Source organism: Phyllobates terribilis, unplaced genomic scaffold (assembly GCF_046119375.1).
Source record: "Phyllobates terribilis strain yellow unplaced genomic scaffold, ASM4611937v1 Scaffold_11__3_contigs__length_659146591, whole genome shotgun sequence".
Taxonomy (NCBI): domain Eukaryota; kingdom Metazoa; phylum Chordata; class Amphibia; order Anura; family Dendrobatidae; genus Phyllobates; species Phyllobates terribilis.
In genome coordinates this window covers 241,406,705-241,430,024 of record NW_027362771.1, presented here as the reverse complement: position 1 = coordinate 241,430,024, position 23,320 = coordinate 241,406,705, and the positions used below count along the sequence as shown (strand labels likewise).

General features: G+C 36.7%; 1 protein-coding gene across 1 annotated transcript in view; it reads left to right on the top strand.

Annotated features, from left to right (window-relative positions):
* Positions 1-23,320, top strand: part of TAFA5 (TAFA chemokine like family member 5) — a 720,598-nt gene that overhangs the window by 327,162 nt on the left and 370,116 nt on the right. The window contains exon 2 of the mRNA XM_073652138.1: positions 20,986-21,135. Within this exon, the coding sequence (XP_073508239.1) occupies positions 20,986-21,135 (150 nt within the window). The remainder of the gene's footprint in view (positions 1-20,985; positions 21,136-23,320) is intronic.

Below are 23,320 nucleotides of genomic sequence, written 5' to 3'. Positions count from 1 at the left end.
TCCCAAATGCCAGTATTCACAGTGCATCTTCTGACTAGTGTGTCTGACATGAAGTCATGCACAGGAATAATGTCATGTCGAGGCTACTAGTTAGAGGAAGCACAAGGAATTCCGACATGTAGGAGATGGTTCGCAGGGCTCCTGTACAGTGGCCATGGAATACTTACTTGACCACTAAACCAGGGTCCTTCAATTTGATTCCCTCATCTCCTACCTTTAGGATGCATGTTACAAGAACAAGTGGTGTTCAAAAAATGATCTCTTTATTGCCATTTCATCTTATATTATAATTTTCACTGTATACACTAAATCATTCTAAGACTAATTTTCCTAGACCTAACATTTCGTTAGATTGACGTCTTCAATCCTAAAATACGTTCTTGGCTGACCTAAGAAAAATCTAACATCTATTACCAGACTGGCTTCTCCAAACTTCATCCATTTTGAACTGATCTGAAAAGAAAATGGCTTTGTTATCTTCAGATCTTCTCCTCTACAACCTTGCAAGTTTCTTTAGCTAACCTGAGAAAGAACTTTCTTGGGACTGTGTACTTGTTAAATGTTTTTTGGCTGACATCCCAAGAAAAAAAGGGCAAAACAATATATAATTTGATTAAATTCTTTAAACGACAGAGTAAATATAGTTGGCTTAAATGTATATAATGAGAGAGATAGAGGACATTCCAGTAAAGGTTTCTTGCCAATTACTTTTAAGGTGTGTTTATCGTTTCAGAACCCGTTGAATGCTGAGCAATTACATCTTCAAACCAGATCTAGATTGTCTTAAAATCAAAAACAAATTCGGTATTTGTCTCTGTTATAAATAGCTTACTGCAGAAAACAAAATATGATTTGCAAATGCACATGTTGATTTGATGAAACAATTATGTCCTTTCTCAGGAAAACTAGCATGTTGTCATTTTTCTCTACTGGAGCAGAAACAAACCTGAATTTGAATCAGTCATTTCTTCCTCTCTTTTTATCTCTCACATTCATCTTTTGCACAAAGAACCATTTCTTTTCCTACCTACATACCAATTATTATAACAAGCTCAGCTTTTGTCTCCTTTCCATTTTCTCTCTAGAGAAACATAATAGACAAAGTAACTCTCTGTAGCTTTTTGTACTATATTCAATTTGGTAAAGAGGCCGTTTTTGAATTTTTAATTTATAGTAGTGCATAGGGCTAAGACCTTTATACATAGCAATAATTGTGCGACCACATAACATAAATAATATGCACAGTTGTCACCAACATTAGTTTTCTAAATATAATGATATTGTGCAGGTTGCCCAGTCTGTATATTAAAATGTATTTATATAAATTGTTCCTTTTCATTTTGGACTGCTGATGCTGACCTAAACTAGACAGAATCGTGAGTTGTTTCTAAGCCATAATGGCAACAGAAACTCAACAAAAACTCTGCAGAAAAGTATTTTAAGGTACAATGATTATTATTGTAGAAGAATAACTATTTTTCCATATTTTAAAATCACCTTATAATCTTTTTCAGGGAAGTAGCTAGAAGGGCGGGTGTGGTACTCTTAGGTTTTATGAGGTCAATAAGACACTCTATCTTGGCAAGATGTTTAGAAACAAGGTTAAGGACAGCAACGTGAATCTTCACCCTGTGTTAAGAAAAGCTTAGATACAGTATGACTTTTGTCCTGTTATACAAAAAAGAGAACTGTTATGCTAACCCATTAATATGTGTAAGTCTACATCCAAGAGCAGGGGAACCATTTTTTTGGTGAAAAATCATAATTACTGTGCTTAACAGCAGTATTGTTTGTTATATTAGAGTAAGATAGTTCTAAGTTTAGATAAGTTGTCATGGAGCTCTTTATTTTTGTATCATAATAGTTCATTGAGTTAAGATAAGATTTGATCAATTTGATCAATATTTGAAGTCCAGGGAAATCCATTAATATAAGGCAGTGCAAATTTCATTGTATTTTATGAATTGCTTAGCATAAAGGTGAATTTAAAATACAACACATTTCAAACCCCTAATGAACGGATGAACGATCAGTGCCTTAAAAAGTAATAGCCAACCATTGGATGTATTTTTTTGCAACCTATTATTGTAGACATTTGTATACTTACATTTGAATGTGCAAATACAAGTCAAATAACTTCCAATGCTTCATTAGAAAGATACATTTCCATAACTTACAAAATATTCAGCACATATCAGAATAATCCATCTCCATTCTCATTATTGTGAATTTAGTCCTTTTCAATGAGGTGTAGCCAGCTCCGTCTTAGCCAAGTAAGCAGCGATTCAATGGAGCTGGCTATACCTCCTTGAAAAGGACTTAATTCAAAACGGAGAGAATGGTGATGGGTTATTCTAGTCAATACTGAAGATTTCATATGTTATGGGAATTTATCTTTATAACAAGTTGCAAGTTATTTCTGTTTTTTCCATTTGTTTATTTGCACTTTTGGATATGCGACATTAAGAGGACCGTGCATTGAGACTTTAAATCACTAGGATGTACATTCATATATATCAAGGGTTTTTATATTGAAAGAGTTGAAATGTACTTACTTGTGGACCATTTTAAATGAATAAATGCCTTTAAAAGAACTTTCAAGCAAATTAAGGGACGTAACTTGAAGCTCTTTGGCCTCAATGTTTTATGGTCCCAACACCTGTAAACAGGCCCAACTATAGGAAATGTAGAAAACTAGTTGCAGAAAAACCTTTAGCCCCCTTCTCAAAGGCACAATGGCCTATGTTTTTCTGCTATTTCTGCACTATTATTATACATTTTGCTTTTGTAGATTATATTTTCAGTGAACTTTTCATTTCCTTATTTTTGTCTTAGAAAACTCAAACTCACTTTTTTCTACAATAAAAGTTGATGAGTCACGTATATGCTTCAGCACCTGTATATGAATATGTGAATGTTAGATACAATCTAAAGTTCAATGTATTTAAATATTTGCAAATGCATTCAAAACATACAGATATATTGATGAACAGAAATCTGGAAATAGAGACAAGTTCAGAATCATATGCTTCTTGATATATGCCTTGATTTATGTGCATGTGCCATCTCATAAGACTCTTTTCAGATGATGTACAAAACCATATATATTCTACATAAACAGTGCCATCCTAGAAGACATTGTCCAAAGTATAAAAGTAGAACTGTGCCATTAATTGGATAACAGTTGTAAGATTAACTGAGTGATGGTGTCTTATGACACCGATACAACATGTTTGAGAGGAAAGACCGCAGTAGTGATTCATTGCTTTACTAACCCTGAAAAGCATCTTTGATTTTCATGTACTCCAGCAGACAGCTGCCCTTTTCATTGCTGATCTTGTTTAATTCCTTACACTTACCATGCTCTGTACAGCATAGATAAATTTTCTGGAACAAGCCTGTTATAGATATAACTCAAATTAATTTCTTTCTATCTGTTGTAATAATTTAAATTTCCCAGAATTCTTAATGTATGTAAGAGAGGGTTTGGAACTGCTTCCATTATAGTGAGCTGCAGGAGTGATTAAGTTTTGTTCCTTGTCCAACACTTGGATTACCATGTTGTACCTTCAAGGTTATTTCTAGGTGCAAACATTATAATAAATTGTACCTACCATTATCACCATGGAACAGACAGAATATTGTATATTACTTATGCAATTTATCGTTACCCACTGAATGGATGAATTAATAATAGCAGAAAAAAATACTTTACTCATATCAAAATATTATGTTTGGATTTTTTTTATTTCCATGAAAGACCTTTTCATACATTTCTAAGAATGTGTACACCAGATATAACTAATTGTACATATATATTTTAAATACTATATATTTTTTTATATTGGGCCAACATAACTTAAAAGTCTTCTTGTGTATCTAAGAATATATCTCAATGTTTTGTAATGTATTTCTGGAGTTTTATGGCCCTGGTGACATTTATGACTTATTTTGTTTGCTTGTTTTGGTGGAAATCAAACATTACATGGTACACATTGAGCTTAATGGGCATACATTGATTGCTATACATGTTGCACATCTTTAGAGGTGCCCGGTAATGGAAGTGTGAATGTTATATATTCACTGTTGTCCTTTGATTATGATCTCAGTCGGAAACCCTACTGTTTGTAATGTCTGTGAGCTGCCACCATTGTACAGCCTTTAACAGGCAATGGCTTTATTTTCTGTTGCTACACTGAATTCTGCTTTCAAAGACCTCAAGAGCAGAATAAATGGGATCATACATGTTAGACTATTTAATGTTCAGCCAACATATGTTCAATCTATATGGGGAGAAAAATGATTGAGCATGTTGAATTTCAATATGTCCAATTCTTTGTTTTCAAAGGAGAAAAGTCTCCACCAAGGGTGTTTGGCGATGGGTTGTACCCCTTTCTGCATTTGGAGTACATACAGATTCCCCAAACTGAGAATGCATGTGTAAGGGTGGGAGGATTAGCACTTCAGCTGACAGCTATTGAATGCACATAGCCATCTTTACTCAGGATTAGCTTGCTGCTATAACACTTATTACATAGTTACATAAGTTGAATAAAGACATAGGTCCATCAAGTTCAACCTTCCTCCCCCAATTGTACATTTTGTCTAATTTAACTGTAACCCACAATGTTATCTGTATCGCAGAAATCATCCAGCCCTTTTTTAAAAGCTGTTATAGTGTCAGCCATTACAACCTCTTGTGGAAGGGTATTCCACAGTCCGACTGCTCTGACTGTAAAGAACCCTTTCCTGTTTAGGTGCCTCAATCACCTTTCTTCCACCCATAATGAGTGCCCCCTGGTCCTTAGTATGGTCTTTGGAAGGAATAAGTCATGTGCTAGTCCTTTGTACTGACCCCACATATATTTATACATGTAAATAATATTCCCTCTGAGGCGTCATTTTTCTAAGCTGAACAAGCTCAACTTTTCCAACCTTTCATCATATGAGGGATCTTCCATCCCTTTTAATAATCTAGTTGCCCACTTTTGAATTGGATCCCATATTTCAGATGTGGTCTTACCAGTGATTTATTAAGGGGTACAATACGTTACAACAATTACAATATGATTGTCGTGCTTAATATACTTTATTGCTTTAATTTTTAATTAGTAGTAAATTTATATTTTTAAAGAATTTTTATGCCTTGAATTGCTTCTAGTATGTTCTAAACATTTCATGAAAAAGGAAACATTTCCATATACTCCATATAGTAACTAAAAGAGTAGGATTTCTACATTGTAGCAACAAGTGTTTGCTATTACCATTACATCTATGTTCCTATGTCAACAAATATTTCACACTCCACTGGTCCATGTCTGTTAGCCAGTGTAAAGTCTAAGATGGGTGAATGGAACCCATTCTCATGGGTAGGTTCCATAGGACCTTGATTAAATGAGTTATTTGGCTCATTCCTCAAGCCACTCATTGCAATCCTTGTTCTGTATAAACAAAAGGAGGGAGCTGATAAAGAGAATAATCTATACAGCTTTTATCATCTATAAATTGACAATATTGCTTGTTCTGTACCAGCTATATACCAGCTTTGCTAAAATCATGCTTTGTAATTTCAGCAAAATTAAAGTGAACCTGTCATGTTAAAGAAAAAAAGCTATTAACATGCAGATATAGAGTTAATCTGCAGGTTAATAGTGCTTTGACCTTGTCCGGCGACCTCACTTAGAGCCCCCCTGCCAGGAGTAAATGAACTTTATTCGCCTCACAGGCTCGTTCTTTCAGTCATAGGGGTGGCATCAGCCCATGTTAAGTCACCACTCGGTGTATAGAGACCCTTATTCACATTGAGGTCATTTTATCACATGGTTAATACTAGAGGTTAGGACCATCCTGATTTAGGTACACCTTGGTTCTGGTGGGATGAATTTTACTCTATTTTTTTTTTTATCAAAAACAGTGTTTACTAAGTACCCTATGTTATTTATATACACAATTGCGTTTTACTTACTTATAGCAGGGTATGTGTTTATTTTGATTCTGTCTTTGGTTTTGTCTGTTGATTGGCCAGTGTGAACATGCACCTATATTTTACATGTAAAACAACTTATACACCAGTTCATTTCTTTCTGTTTTGCTCTAGGTTTTTGCACTAGGTGCACACAAGAGCGTGGCCTCCCTCTCTTTGAGCTGTGCATTATGTCTGTGCATAGAGAGTGGCAGCTGTAACCGCACCCTTGTCAATGACTGACAGCCAGCCCCAATGCCGAGCCTGCTGTCAGCCAGTGTCGGGGTGCGGTAACAGCCAGCCCAAATGCCGAGCCTGCTGTCAGCCAGTGTCGGGGTGCGGTAACAGCCAGATCCAATGCCGAGCCTGCGGTCAGCCAGTGTCGGGGTGCGGTAACAGCCAGATCCAATGCCGAGCCTGCTGTCAGCCAGTGTCGGGGTGCGGTAACAGCCACCGCTCTTGATATACAGAGTGGTGACTAAAGCCGTGCTGCCACTACACGCGTGACTGAGCGCCGAATGCTGCCAGGGAGAATAAAGTTAATTTCCTCCCGATAGCGGGGCTATTAACTATTAACCTGCAGATTAACCCCATATGTGCTGGTTAGTAGCATTTTTCACATGACAGGTGCCCTTTAACCTAGGTCAGCCTACATATATCCTTGGAATGTCCTGTTTGGCTCTGTTTCTAGTGGTTCTGATTAGAAGCTAGAAATCTTTGAAAGTCAGACAAAATAATCCTTGAAAATTGCTGATTGACCATGTGTTGCTTGATTGTTGCTTAATGTGTAAAATTCCTTGGTTTGGATGTGTTCAGAAGCCTTATGGTTATGTGCCAGAATTTTGAGTTACAAGCTGCATGTTTTAGGAACCAAGTTAAACTCTTCCCTAATTATGCGGACTGTGTGTGCACCATATCTTTTTATGTGGTATCTTTATCCATTTTTATTCTAAATAAATTTCTATCTATTCAAATCATTTTTGAATACCAGATCTTTGCTAGGAAGGCAATTTTCCATATCACTGCCATATTGGTTTGAAGAATTTAGAAAATGTCACTTGGACGTTGTATGTTGGTTAAGTAAATTGAAATCATCCGTTGTAACTGTAAATTCTATGGATACAACCAAGGCGCTAACATGGGCTAATAGAGACTGCAGTGTCCTTATCTGTTGAGTATATGGTGTTGTTACATTTTCACAGGCTACGAAGTTCTGTGACCCCTTTCAGATGCGGGAAGCACTTATCTATATGCTGGTACATATCTTTTGAGAGGGAACATTTGCCGTAAATCTGAGAAAATAGTGAAATATTTTTAATATAAATGATTTCATGGAAGAAATATCATTTTGCAAAGCACATTGGCATGAAATGACTTAAAAGCTTTCAGTGAATGAGGGAGCTGCTATATTTTTATTGCAACAAGCATGGCAAATTCTTTTATGTTTTATCTCAGTGTTACTGTAGTTATCTATTAGCCTTTGTTTGACAATCTACTAAAGTAAAATTATTAGGCAGCAACTGCTTTTCAGTGTGCAATTTGGCCTTCTGATTTCTCCATTTTTCAAAGACGTGCATCAGCCAGTGAGTGATTATCCTTTTCTTGTTGTGAAGATTATAATTTTCTGCATGTCTGGTGTAGCTAGTAAGGATAAAAGGATGTTTTCAAATCCATTTAAATGGAAAAAAAAATCACAGGAAAGTCGATTGTATGGAAATAAACAATGAGAAGATACATCTTAGCTTTTTTCTCACAACTATGAATGGATGACTAAAAAATCTCCTTTGTGCCACTGTGAATTAGCAAGAGGGGATTTTTTTAAATGGTGATTCCTTCATCATTAAATAGTCTTAAGGCTGGGAAAGTAGACGGTCTTTGTCAGTCACTTAAGTCATGTACATAAATGGGAATTTTTATGAAGCTTGAGGAGACTTTTAGCATTTAATTTTTATTTGCACTGTTAATGAGGTGTTTCCATCCTAAAGCTCTTATTTAAAGAATGATGGTAATTGTTTTGCCATCCTTGCAGGGTGTTTAAGGAAAGCTTTCCAGACAAGACACAAAGAAAACAATTATCAGTGGTAATAAGAGGTCCATCTCGTATTCCAAAGACATCTTGCAAATGTCATGCTTTAAAACTCTTTTTTTACAACAGTTCCTTATGGTAGAACATTAAGGCCTCTGTTTAATTAGCACAGTATGACCTTCCAATTGTTCAAGGAGCTTAAAACAGTTAGCAACAGTGATGTCAAGTTCAATGGATATTGGACTAGGGTGGCTAAATATCAGTCATGTAAATCAATTTATACTCACTGTCCATTAAATTTGTGTTTTGCTGTATCAGACTGTTTGGTTCATGAACCTAACAAAGAATTGGGATGTAAAACACTTTATTCTGCTGCTGTAAAGTGATGGCAGAGATAATTAGATGTAGAAGATAGACAGACAGACAGATACATAAATAAATAGATAGATACATAATTATAGATAGATAGGTAGATAGGTAGATAAATAGATACACGGGTTTTTTGTATAGAATTTGCTGTTGAGTGATGCCCACTTTCTTTTGCTTTTTTATGGATAGATAGATGCATATATAGATGGATAGATGTAGTTCGTCCAAAAGACCCCATACACATTAGATAAAAGTGTTACAAATACATCCTTTTGATGTGAATGGAAACCTCCTGACTTTCCCCTGACTGATGATGTCAGGGAGAATAAGGATTGGTCATTTAAAATTTCATTTCATAGGGCAAATATCCTGCTAACAGAGTGTCACACTGGTGGGTGAGGACCCACTGCACCACGCGCCGGGCTTGCCCTGGAGGGGCGTAACTAAGCGACTATCTGGTTCTTCATTAGAGAACCCTGATGGTGAGGTTAGGCTGGAGCCGCATGTAGCCGCCAGGTACCACTTCTAGGCTGTCTCCGGTACTGCAGCAGCTGGCCCCAAGGGGGACTGAGGTACTGACTTGAAGTAGCAAGCAGGATAGGATGAAGATCACTGGCAGAATAGATACTGGTGCTGGATCAGACAGGACAGGTTCAGGTTCCAGCAGAACAGATTCAGGTTCAGGTTTGGTCTGAATGTATTGTTCAAACAGGGCAGATTCAGGATCAAAGGACAGACTCTAGTACAGGGGTGCAGGATGGGATCAGGAACACAGAACCTGACAACATACAGTAGATTAAAGACACACTAGATACTAAAGTTGCTCAGGGTGCCCTAGATACCTAATGTCTCCCAGCTATAGGATGGGGACACTTCTGGAGTTCGTACGATGTGCGCAGGTCCTTGAATCTGGGAGCCACGATGGGAGCCAGAGCAGGAGACACAGCAGAGCAGCCGTGGTGGGGAGCATGTTGGCGTCCCTGCCAGGAGGCGGGAGAGGAACCATAAAGGGAGTTGTCTGGCAGCAGCATTCTCCCCACTGTCCATTGAACACAAGAATGCTCAGTTAGCGTTTATGTGTATGGGGGTGTCATTCGGCCAACATCTATCTCATATGTATGGCCAGCTTGAAGTAGCACTTCCATCAAAATTGTTATCCTCTTAATATATTGCAATCATCATATTATATGGCACTGTGTACTAACAATTGCTTATTTTGCCCTTCTACCCAGCTAGTCCTTCTCTTTTCCATTCGGTTTATAACATCATATGATTAAAAACTGACTAGCTGAATACTTCTAAGCTCCATGTAGAAACAGGAAGTCTCTTTTCCCTGCATGAGTCACAAATCACTGCAAAAGTTCCTGGCAGGGGGAGGAGGAAGGAGATGGGTCATTAGTTGAAGAGGGGAATGAAAATGCAGGGAAAAGAGACTTCCTGTTTCTACATAGAGCAGAGAAAAGAGAAGAATTACCTGGGTAGAAATGCAAAATCAGCATTTTGTAAGTACACAGTGCTATATAATATGATGACTGCAATATATTAAGCAGATAAAAACTTTGATGGCAAGGCTTCTTTAAGGCAGTGCTTTTCCATCTGGGAGGTTAGGCTTTCCTCAGTTGTGGATGAGGCTGTTATGAGAGTAGGATTATGATAAGAGCATTCTCTGGATGGTACTGATAAACATGTAAATAAATAAATAAATATGAAAAGTGCAGATCTATCTAAGTTTGGATTCTTCCCGCATCTTAAAACCTATAATATCATAAAAGAAATTCAAGAAGAATTATAAATATGTTAGTATGTTATTTAATTTTGCACCATTATTTTCTTTTTTGAATATATTGTATCAGCGACAAGCTATAATGGTGCTAATTCTATTTTCACTTAATTTTGAAGATTAAATCCAATCAGTTTCCCTTCTGAAGCAAGTATGTCGTTATGCATATGCAAAACTGGTCATATAATTTAATTACTTTTCTATCTAAATGAAAGATTCTTGTTTCAATTTGGAAATTCATTCTATTTTCTTTTCATCAAAACATTACATTTGCATGGTAGATACTTATCAAACCAGACTTTATAAAGTATAGCAGAAGCAGAAGGAAATTGACACTGTTTAGTACTATTACAGTATCAATACCGAAAAAAAACTTATTTGAGTATTGTATTTTATCAACTGACATAGAACAGTGTTTCATAAAGTAGTAATATTTGTAACTTCTACTTGTACCGCATTAACATATATTGTAGATAACATTTTCACTCACTACTTAAAATATAGTTTATTTAGCCATTTTTTATAGAAGGGTCAGTATATTTTTTTACTATCTGTAGACAAAAATATTACCAAAAATAGTACAATGCGAGCTGAAATGTCAATAGATCTCCTAAAAGTATTGTATAAGATGTCCTTTATTATATAGGACTAATGTGGGAAATATGTCTCATTAGTTTCCTTTACTCCTTTGACAAGACAAACTCTGTTGATAGCTAAGGTGAAAGGTTTTTATTTATGTTGAGACACAGAAACCTGTCAAAAATGAATCAGAGCTAAGTAGCAAGAAAAAAATTCCAAAGAGATTTATTAAATTAAAGGGGCTGTCCACTACTATTTAAAATATGCCAAAGTGTTTTTATGATGAAAAGCAACTTCTTTCTAATTACCTCCCTCTGCCTTTTCTGCCTATGAGTGGCGCTATCACTGGCCGCTCACAGGCATCACTAGACCCCCCGCTGACGTCCCGTCTATTGAGACGTGACTTGTCGTGACATCAGCGGATGTCAGAGCCCGCTGCAGTCGGGGGTCACGTGCTGCATGTGAGCGGCCAGAGATAGCGCCGCTCACAGGCACAAAAGGCAAACGGAGGTAATTACAAAGAAGCTGCTTTTCATCATAAAAACGATTTGGCATATTTTAAATAGTAGTGGACAATCCCTTTAAATTTCAAAAGAGGTTAAAAAGAACAATGTCACTCTAACACATATTAATAATAGTCAACAAATATTCTAGAGTGTAAAAAATTATAGAAAAGGGGATTAGATCCAGGTCAGATTAAATAGAGGACATGTCCTAAGAAGAGGTAGTGCCCAGATAGTAAAAAGCCCATACCCATTGGGAATTAAATATACACTCCATAGTCAAATCACTACATCGTATTAATACAGAAAGCAGTAAACATATGTAAGAAGGGCAGAGCATGTTTAGGGTGCCAATTTATGCCAATTGCAGTCTTATCTAGGCTTTTTGATCTGCCCTTACATATTTTTGCATCTTTCCATATTAATAATATGCAGTAATTTGGCCATGGAGTGTTTCCTTCCCAAGGGGTGTAACTTTTTACTGTCTGGGCACTACCTCTTCATAGGGCATGTCCTCTATTTAATCTATCCTCTGTCTAAGCTCTTTTTGTATCAATTTTTTGAACTCTAGAATATCTGTTGAGTATTCTTAACATTTGTTATGGAGATGCTATTGAGCTCTTTTTAACCTCTTTTGATATCTAATAAAGTCTGTTTAGTATTTTTTTATCTCTCGCTTCTTAATTTTGTTGTTTTTGGGCCCCTAGTCCTATTGAAACTAATCTACTTGCTCTTTTTTTTTTTTTTTTTTAAAATGAAGGGCCATTGGATTTTTTAGATCTACAAATTCCACCCAATGATGTCCTAGCCTACTATGTCTACCTCTTGTGTATCCCGTTAACAATATCTGAATTTGCCTAGCTCCTGCAGATCATTTACACCCATGACAACATCTCCTTTTGATGCTGTGGTCTCGTTAAATTTTTCAAACTGGTTGCATTGATTGAAATTATGTAGTTAGAGGGAAATATATGGACAATCTGAATTCAAAGCCCCCTATCTTTTTTTTTTCCATTGAGATAAGCTGCCAACAGTGGAATCTAGCAGCGGCGTTCTATCATCACTTGCTTGAGAACAGAAAAACATATGGTTAAGCTTAGCTTTCTTGCATATGGGGAAGTAGAGTATGGTTAAGCTTAGCGTTCTTGCATATGGGGAAGTAGAGTGTGGTTAAGCTTAGCGTTCTTGCATATGGAGAAGTAGAGTATGGTTAAGCTTAGCGTTCCTGCATATGGGGAAGTAGAGTATGGTTAAGCTTAGCGTTCTTGCATATGGAGAAGTAGAGTATGGTTAAGCTTAGCGTTCTTGCATATTTGGAAGTAGAGTATGGTGAAGCTTAGCGTTCTTGCATATTTGGAAGTAGAGTATGGTTAAGCTTAGCGTTCTTGCATATGGGGAAGTAGAGTATGGTGAAGCTTAGCGTTCTTGCATATGGGGAAGTAGAGTATGGTTAAGCTTAGCGTTCTTGCATATGGGGAAGTAGAGTGTGGTTAAGCTTAGCGTTCTTGCATATGGAGAAGTAGAGTATGGTTAAGCTTAGCTTTCTTGCATATGGGGAAGTAGAGTATGGTTAAGCTTAGCGTTCTTGCATATGGGGAAGTAGAGTATGGTTAAGCTTAGCGTTCTTGCATATGGGGAAGTAGAGTGTGGTTAAGCTTAGCGTTCTTGCATATGGAGAAGTAGAGTATGGTTAAGCTTAGCATTCCTGCATATGGGGAAGTAGAGTATGGTTAAGCTTAGCGTTCTTGCATATGGAGAAGTAGAGTATGGTTAAGCTTAGCGTTCTTGCATATTTGGAAGTAGAGTATGGTGAAGCTTAGCGTTCTTGCATATTTGGAAGTAGAGTATGGTTAAGCTTAGCGTTCTTGCATATGGGGAAGTAGAGTATGGTGAAGCTTAGCGTTCTTGCATATGGGGAAGTAGCGCCAAGCAGTATGATAGCTGGCCACAGAGGAGATGAGCAGGACAGCCCATTCCAAAAGTTTTCTATGGTGCCCTGGCTATTCTAGTTATGCCCCTTTGATGTATCATGATATGTGTGTCTTAAAATATTAGATATGATAGAACAATGGTATTAAAATTTCCTTTTAGAAAATATGGGCTATGAGCTTAAGTTATGCTTGGCGCTGAAAATGATCAACACATTCTTGGCTGAGGCACATTTGTGTTATGTCACGTTTTCCGATCTGACACAGACATGTTGCAGATCCTGATTGCTAGCTGCAGTGACAGTAATGTGTGTATATGTTTGTATATTGAGATGAGTACATGCATATGTGTGAATACACACATTATCTCTATGACAGTACTGCATCTTACTGAAATCAGAGCAAAAAGTATTGTCAGCAGGAAATCTCAGTAGGGCATCCTCTCAGCATAGAATCGATATATTAAATAGGTGAGGGTTTTTCTTTAAATATATGGCCTGTTATTTATGTTTTTTTGGGGGGTGTGTTCACTGTGAGGGATTAAACAGTTAAGATAAAAATAAAAAATGAAAGACATCTTCAAGTAATGAATATTAAAAAGTGATGCGCCTTTGCTTGGTACTTTCAAAAATTAAGTATAACACTTTAATGTTTAATTTGCAGTTTAACAGCTTTACAAATGCTTAAATCCTTAACTGAAAAGCACAACAACAAGGATAATGACATGTAAAACATATGCAGCTTTTTTATGACCTACTTAAGACTGATTCCAAAGTTTCGGTGACAAGTGCTGAAATTCCGACAACTTAAGAGCCAGGACTTGGATGCTGCCATCATGTAGTTCATATCATACTATAAGACATGTATAGTCTTATACAAATATATTGATGAGTTAACTGAATGAATTCTACTGCTTAAATGAATTCCCCCCTATATTTACTTGAATTAATGAAATGCTATGTATTTGACTGCTGTAAATTTAAAGTATATAAAATGGTTGGTGGCTCAATGAAGAAAATTATGGTGAAAAAATATTAGGATAACTAAATTTATTTTTTTCTTTTCTTCTGGACAACATTTTTTAAAGACAAATTGTAATACCATAATACATAATTGAAACTTAAGTTATAGAAGTGTACAACACAGAATAGTGATATGAACACATAAGCAGTAGATATGATCAAATAAATTAGAGTGGAATTGAATTTTACAAGAATCCACATTTGCCAAATTTTTGGGTAATTCACTTTTAGACAGATTCAGCAATAACTCCTCCGAAAGTCTCATTTCCCAGGAAACAGCAAGCGAACGGGTGAATTCAAATTTTGACTAATGCGCTCATCTCTAATTAGCAGCCTTCACTATAAACTGGAAAATGATGTTAATAATCTGTATAAGTTCCTCCAGATTCAAAATAAATCATGGACGCTTCAATTTCTTTTTTTACGGAAATGGGAAAAAAGTGCCCTTTTTATGGACTATCCAGGAATTTCAGGATGGTTGGCAACCCTGACAAATATGAGGGCTCCACTGATGTATAATCTAAGCCTTGTGTCATAAATCAAAACATGACACATTTGCTAATATTAGATAACTTTAATTTTCATTTCCGTGCAATTTAGTAAAGTTTTTTCTTTCAGTTTCTGCAGGCTAGGAAACTCCTTCAGTTACTAGTCATTGGAAGTGAGTGGATTATTCTGCAGAGGTTAACATCATTTTGCATTAGTGTGCGGGCCACCCCATAATACCCTACAGCTATGACATCTTACGGATTATCATACCTTGGACACTGGTGGTCAGTACGTGGGCCATCACAGATCAGTGGTTCCCAGTGGAGCACAGTTTGCATGGCAGAGTTATTTTCCATCTGCAGAGTCACTAAGCAAGTCTCTCCCTCCTATAAAGTGTAAGCTCTTATGGTTAAGGGGGTCATATCTTTTTTCCTTTCCTTCTTTATTCCTTTCATGCTTTCTTCCTTTCCTTCCTTCTTTCTTTCTTTCTTGTCCTTTCTCTCTCTTCAGTACTGTGTAAGCACTTATAGTAAGCAGGGTCCTCTCTCTCATATAGAGTGTAAGCTCTTATGATCAGCAGGGTCCTCTCTCTCCTGTATAGTGTATGCTCTTATGTTCAGCTGGATCCTCTCTCTCTCTCGCCAGTAAATTGTAAGCTTTTATGGTCAGTGGAATCCATTCTTTCTTCACTGTAAAATGTACATTCTTATGCTCATCGGGGTCTGATCTCTCTCCTGTAGAGTTTAAATTCTTATGATCAGCGAGGTCCTCTCTCTCTTTATCTCTGTCTCCTGTATAGTGTAATCTCTTATGGTCAGAGAGGTTCTCTCTCTCTCATTCTCTCCCCCTTGTGTATTTTTCGAGTAATTACAAGTTTTCTAGTACTGAAATTCATGCTAATTTTTTCACCATAAATCTACATTTTTTGGGAAATTCTGCAAATTTGGTCGAATTTGAATTTCAAAAGATCTAATCATCTCTACTAGCCATCACCATTCAATCCATACATAAATTGACAGTATAGCCATCTATTTCAATGGGAAGTTTGCTTCTACTGGTCAAATATCTAACTGGTATCAAGTTCAGACATATACAGTTAGGTTGGATTTATATGGCACAATTGAAGTTGTTAAATGACCGGTGATTGGCTAAAGGCAAATTGTGGAGACAATAGCTACCATGGTATAAAGATATCATGAATCTTTATCGTATGGGGCCTTTGTGAGTGTTTGTTAAGCCTTGTTTAGATTTCCGTATTTCACGTACGTGTTCTATCCATGGTTTTCACGCACATTGTTCTGTACTAGAATTTCACAGATAGAGAACATACCTATTTTTGTTTATGGATCTGTTCACATGTCTTGGTCTATTTTGGACCGTATGTCTGTTCAAAATTCATGGAGATGTCTTTTTTTTATCATCATCAGGGATGAAAAGTATCAATACAAGTCTATGGGTCTATGAAAATCGTGTGCTCTCTCTGATTAACATTTCAAAGTATAGGAGAAGCTTTGTAATTCATTTATTCACCCACATGTGACTGTCACTAATGAAACACTGATATTAAAAACTGACACGCTGAATAAACTTTGATGTTACATAGATCCAAAACATTGATGATGAAAACTGACACACTGACTAAATACTGGTACTACTGGAGTTTAAAACACTAGTATCACTTCTGGCATTTTTTTGCATATGTGAAACATCATTAATGCCAGAATGAGGCCTTATGCTATGTTTCATTCAGAAAAACATTCGATTTTTCATCTTTATGTCATCTGGATTGCATGCATTTTTCTTCATCAGCAGTTAAAAATAAATCCCAAAACCAAATGTAGGTTCCTGTATTAAGATTTGCAATATAACCGTAAAAATCAATGCTATATGGTTGTTCTGTATGGAATCCGTTTTTTTGTTCACCCATAGATTTGAATCGGCGAGTCTCATCAGACTTCCAAAGAAAATAGTGCACCCTGACATTTTTTTCATGCAGACATTTGGTCCACATGGGGAAATTGTCATTTGTACAGCCCAATTGAATAACATTAGTTCTAGTGCTGTTAGCGTGAAGACATTTTTTTTTCCATGGACAGCATTCGGACCAAAAATGCGGTTATATAAATGTGCCTTATAGAAACAGAATCATATGCCATGGGCACATACTGCATATTTCCTTCTGTGTATGTATGAGGTTATCTACACAGCTCTATTTGCATTGCCTCTGTATAAATTTGCCAATATCAAATCTCAGCAGTGGTGAATATTAACAATTTTGCTGGGATCCAATGCAATTTCTTGCTAAAGAAAAATATATGGAAACATATTCATGTAGTGGTATGTGGTAATGGTATCATGTAACGGTGTATGTATTCCATACATATGAATATTTTTGGGGTTTATTTGGCAATGAATGTAAGTTTTTTTGGTAAACCTTATACAGATCAATTGGACAGTTGCAAATCTGCTGTGTGCGAATATGGCCTAAATGTGCCCTGCATGAGGGATTAGGGCTTTCCTATATATATACATATATATATATATATATATATGTGTATATATATATATATATATATATACTGTTTACAGTATATATACATATATATTTGTATTCAACATATAGCTTATCATTTATAGTATTATAGAGTCCCAAAATTAATGAAAATTGCTATTTGGAGCATTAATGACAGAAATTAACTGTGCCGTGTATACGATTGTGCTCATTCTTCATATAAAAGAGTAAAAAAAATCCTCTTTCTTTCTATAAACTGAATGAACAGAATTAGGTTAACGGTCTTTTCCATTTACAAGCTCAAAGTCTGAAGAAAGTTTAGTAAACAGTTGTATTACATCTCCAGCGGATGTTAGAAATTATAGCAGTTGCCTCATTAACAACAGTTTTTCACCTTCATTAGATGCTGCATAATTTATACATTTCACACCTGGGAAGATAATAATTCACAATTACAATAGCATTTGAAGATATAGGCAGCACATGCTAATGAAGTTATTCAGGCAGAATGAACAGCACTCATAGGGCTTGTAAACTACATTCTGTATATTAGATTTTATAAATAAACATATATATTTATTAAAAAATTAGTCTAAGCTGAGGAAGACCCAGTATTGTGTTTGTAGCGAATAACGCCATGTACAGTATAAGCACTAATTTGTGAATAAAAATACTCATTTTTTTCACTTGAATAGTGTTGGAGTGCTGCCTCTTTTTCCTTGGATTAAGCTTTCAGACACTTGATAAGTGTCCTGGGCTTGCACCTATTTCTTTTACCCCTGCTGCTTTAATTCTATCCTTTGTATGTATATGTATGGTGGAACTCTGGAAATCACAGCATGGATAGACATATTATTAATATCCAAATGATGAAAAAATGGAAACAAAGTATTCAAAACATCTCGATTTATTCAGTGTCAAGTATGAACAAAAAGTGCAACAATACATTCATTTACACACCTTGCAATTCTATCAACAAGGTTATTGATGGCTACCTGAGACTTGGTCAGTGACATCCAATTTCACTTGCAGTACAGAATTGATCAATCGTGTCCTAGGAATCATTTTTCAACACGACAATGCCAGGCCGCATGGTGCTTATGCTACTGTGAGTAGCATGCATGGTCTAAACGTGTTACCATGGCCTGCAGCATCCCCAAACTTGTCCCTCATTGAGTGCATTTGGGACATCATTGAACGGGAATTGAAAAAGGTAGCTGCCAGCAGCGGATCTTGATGACTTGAATGCTCAAGTGCATTCAGTGTGGCAAATCATTGCTCACACTCATCATTTGCATTTCATTAACATGCCTATTGATCCTGTGATTTTCTGTGGTCCTGTAATTATTTCACTAGTTTTTCTTCTTGGTTTTGCAATTTCAATGCTGACAAGTGTATATACTGAGTGTGTATATACAGTACAGACCAAAAGTTTGGACACACCTTCTCATTTAAAGATTTTTCTGTATTTTCATGACTATGAAAATTGTACATTCACACTGAAGGCATCAAAACTATGAATTAACACATGTGGAATTATATACTTAACAAAAAAGTGTGAAACAACTGAAAATATGTCTTATATTCTTGGTTCTTCAAAGTAGCCACCTTTTGCTTTGAAGACTGCTTTGCACACTCTTGGCATTCTCTTGATGAGCTTCAAGAGGTAGTCACCGGAAATGGTTTTCACTTCGCAGGTGTGCCCTGTCAGGTTTAATAAGTGGGAATTCTTGCCTTATAAATTGGGTTGGGACCATCAGTTGCGTTGTGCAGAAGTCAGGTTGATGCACAGCTGATAGTCCTACTGAATAGACTGTTAGAATTTGTATTATGGCAAGAAAAAAAGCAGCTAAGTAAAGAAAAACAAGTGGCCATCATTACTTTAAGAAATGAAGGTCAGTAAGTCTGAAAAATTGGGCAAACTTTGAAAGTGTCCCCAAGTGCAGTTGCAAAAACCATCAAGTGCTACAAAGAAGCTGGCTCACATGAGGACCGCCCCAGGAAAGGAAGACCAAGAGTCACCTCTGCTTCTGAGGATAAGTTTATCCGAGTCACCAGCCTCAGAAATCGCAGGTTAACAGCAGCTCAGATTAGAGACCAGGTCAATGCCACACAGAGTTCTAGCAGCAGACACATCTCTACAACAACTGTTAAGAGGAGACTTTGTGCAGCCGGCCTTCATGGTAAAATAGATGCTAGGAAACCACTGCTAAGGACAGGCAACAAGCAGAAGAGACTTGTTAAGGCTAAAGAACACAAGGAATGGACATTAGACCAGTGGAAATCTGTGCTTTGGTCTGATGAGTCCAAATTTGAGATCTTTGGTTCCAACCACTGTGTCTTTGTGCGACGCAGAAAAGGTGAACGGATGGACTCTACAAACCTGGTTCCCACCGTGAAGCATGGAGGAGGAGGTGTGATGGTGTGGGGGTGCTTTGCTGGTGACACTGTTGGGGATTTATTCAAAATTGAAGGCATACTGAACCAGCATGGCTACCGCAGCATCTTGCAGCTGCATGCTATTCCATCCGGTTTGCATTTAGTTGGACCATCATTTATTTTTCAACAGGACAATGACCCCAAACACACCTCCAGGCTGTGTAAGGGCTATTTGACCAAGTAGGAGAGTGATGGGGTGCTACGCCAGATGACCTGGCCTCCACAGTCACCAGACCTGAACCCAATCGAGATGGTTTGGGATGAGCTGGACCGCAGAGTGAAGGCAAAACGGCCAACAAGTGCTAAGCATCTCTTGGAACTCCTTCAAGATTCTTGGAAGACCATTTCCGGTAACTACCTCTTGTAGCTCGTCAAGAGAATGCCAAGAGTGTGCAAAGCAGTCATCAAAGCAAAAGGTGGCTACTTTGAAGACCCTAGAATATAAGACATATTTTCAGCTGTTTCACACTTTTTTGTTAAGTATATAATTCCAAATGTGTTAATTCATAGTTTTGATGTACAAATGTACATCAGATGTACAAATGTGAATGTACAAATTACATAGTCATGAAAATACAGAAAAATCTTTAAATGAGAAGGTGTGTCCAAACTTTTGGTCTGTACTGTATATATATACCTATACATACACACACACACATCTATGCCATAAAGCCTAATAAAGCCTAAGCAGCAAGTCTCTATTATCTGTGTGCCCAAGTGCATTCAGTCGAACCAAAACATTCCTCAAACAGCTTTTAATAACCTCATTGATAGCATGCCAAGAAGCGTAAGTGCATATTTTTCTGTATTTATGTGCATGGCGCTCATACGTGACACTGAATAAATTGAACTGTTTTCAAAATTTAGTTTCAATTTTTTCATCCTTTTTATATCATAAACATGTATACTTTTGACTTTTGGAGTAGCACTTTCAATGTTCAAGATTGTACATATATACATATCCATAAACATATATATATATACATATATATATATATATATATATATATATATACACATAATATATAAGTTCTTGCGCTTTGGTTTTGTGACTTCATACGTTATACCCGTACTTCAAGGAGCATATCTACATTTTACCTGTGTTCAAAACTGCATCAAAGTAGCTCTGACCTGATTGACCCAACTCTCCTTCAGTAGGCCATTAACAATTTTCTTGACAGCATCACTTTGCTCAGTTTTGACATGTCCAGCTCCGAGAAAAATTATATGTCATCTCAGTTTGATTACATCCTCCAGCTTATTTCCCATTTGTAGCGAAGTGGCTTTTGCTGCATGGGGCCTCACTCTGTTTACCTATAATTGATTGCTTACAGACCCTTCTCTGACATTGGTACCTGTTGCTGGCTCTTTTTCAGGTCAACTGGCTGCAGGTACTTGTGAGGTTGTTACATACGACAGAGATAGCAGTCAGCCACGAAGAACCATAGCCCGACAAACTGCTCGCTGTGCATGTAGAAAAGGACAGATTGCCGGCACAACAAGAGCAAGACCAGCCTGCGTAGATGGTAGGAATGTTTTATTATTTTTGTTACATTATTCTGATTATTGTATTGTGTTTGTATGTGCTGTGGCTCTATAGCAGCCTTTCTTTGAAGTTTCTATATTGCATACATGCAGGAGACTTTCTGATACACGTATGCATTTCTAAACATGTTTATGTTTCCCAGCGGTGTGTATCAAAGCCTTGTTTTATAGCCGTACAGCCGCGGATAAAGATGTAAAAGAGCGAGCCAGACATTAAATGAAGCGTTCTAATATTCTTTGAATTCTGAATAACTGGACTCAAAACATTTTTGAATAATGCAATAAAAATGTAGCTTATGAGATGTACCCACTGCTACCCGATTAGTAGATTAAAAAATGCATTTTGCTCCAATTCAGATTCAGAGTTTTAATGCCGCCCTTAGGCTAATGTGACTTCTCCTGCGTGCAAGCTAATGTTGTTGGAAAAAAGCACTTGCAGCATTGTTAGAATATTATTATTTTTTTCTTTATTTCTAGTATTTTGTCTCATTAAAATTATCACTGCATATGACTCACTGCCAAATAGTAGCAGCCTGGAGCCTCCTCACATACTTATCCTAAGAAGAAATTGTTTGTCTTTAGAAAAAAATAGCAACTTTGCATGGCATAAACAAGTAATAATTGTCCTGCAGGTACTGTCATTTTATTGGAAGGTTCATTTTTTATACCTGTAAACTGAAATCCTCCGGAGGAAACTAAACAGATGTTCTGAGCCTGTCACGGCTGAAGTCTGGCTTTTGGCTCTATCATTTTTGGTCACATTAAATTGCACCTACTGTTACCATTGGTTTCCAAGTAGAAAGCAGCATAGAACATTCAGGGCGTTTTTGTAATATACTTAGGTCATTGTGCTTGTTTCCTTAGTGCACAGTTCCTCTGCTAAACCACACACAAGCTATTATAAAAATTACAGGCCAAGCTTTAGACTTTCTTCAATCAAAACGAAAAATCTAGAATTATATAAAGTAAAGGAATCACTGTATAAAGTACAAAAGGAGCTCTATACTCATTTCATGTATGATAGAAATATGCTCTAACTAATTTATGCTTCTCGTAATTTTTTTAAGTTTCGATCTTCGAACAATGAATAAGAGCATACAAATGCTACCGAGGAGAGAAAATAAAGGCACAGCATTAATTAAAAGAAATTGTAGATTCAATTTGGGCAAATTCACTCCAATTGAGCCAGCGGATTAAATTAAATCCAAATTAAGTTGGTCCAACTCAAAATAGTCCTTTATGCTCACCTTACAATAAGAAGGAGGAAAAGAAACTATGCTTGGATAGGCACATCCCAAAATGTAATATTTTTTTAAAGTAATGCAAGAAAAACATCAGATACAGACAAACTAAAACCAATTTAAAACATGCACAAAACCAAATGTGTCACAATGAGCTCCAACTAGACAGCTAGACAAGATACTCTTTCACAGGAGATATCAGCAGATCACCAAGGATACCCACCTGGAACTGTTAGGCAAACATGTGACCAACAAATGCAAAAAATACAAGAAAGCACACACATATATGTATATGTATATATATATATATATGTGTGTGTGCGTGCGTGTATATATATATATATATACAGGTGCATCTCACTAAATGAGGATATCATCAAAAAGTTAATTTATTTCAGTTCTTCAATTCAAAAAGTGAAACTCATATATTCATATATTATATAGAGTCATTACAAACAGATTGATCTATTTCAAGTGTTTATTTCTGTTAATGGTGATGATTATGGCTTACAGCCAATGAAAACACAAAAGTCATTATCTCAGTAAATTAAAATAATTAACAAAAAACACCTGCAAAGGCTTCCTAAGCATTTAAAAAGGTCCCTTAGTCTGTTTCCGTAGGCTCCACAATCATGGGGAAGACTGCCGACTTGACAGATGTCCAGAAGGCAGTCATTGATGCACTCCACAAGGTCCCAATGTTTTAATTTTCATTTGGAAATCAAAGTCCCAGAGTCTGGAGGAAGAGTGGGAAGGTGCACAATCCAAGCTGCTTGAGGTCTAGTGTGAAGTTTCCACAATCAGTGATGGTTTGGGGAGCCATGTCATCAGCTGGTGTAGGTCCACTGTTTTTTCAAGACCAAAGTCAGCGCAGCCATCTTCCAGGAAATTTTAGAGCACTTCATGCTTCCCTTTGCCGACAAGC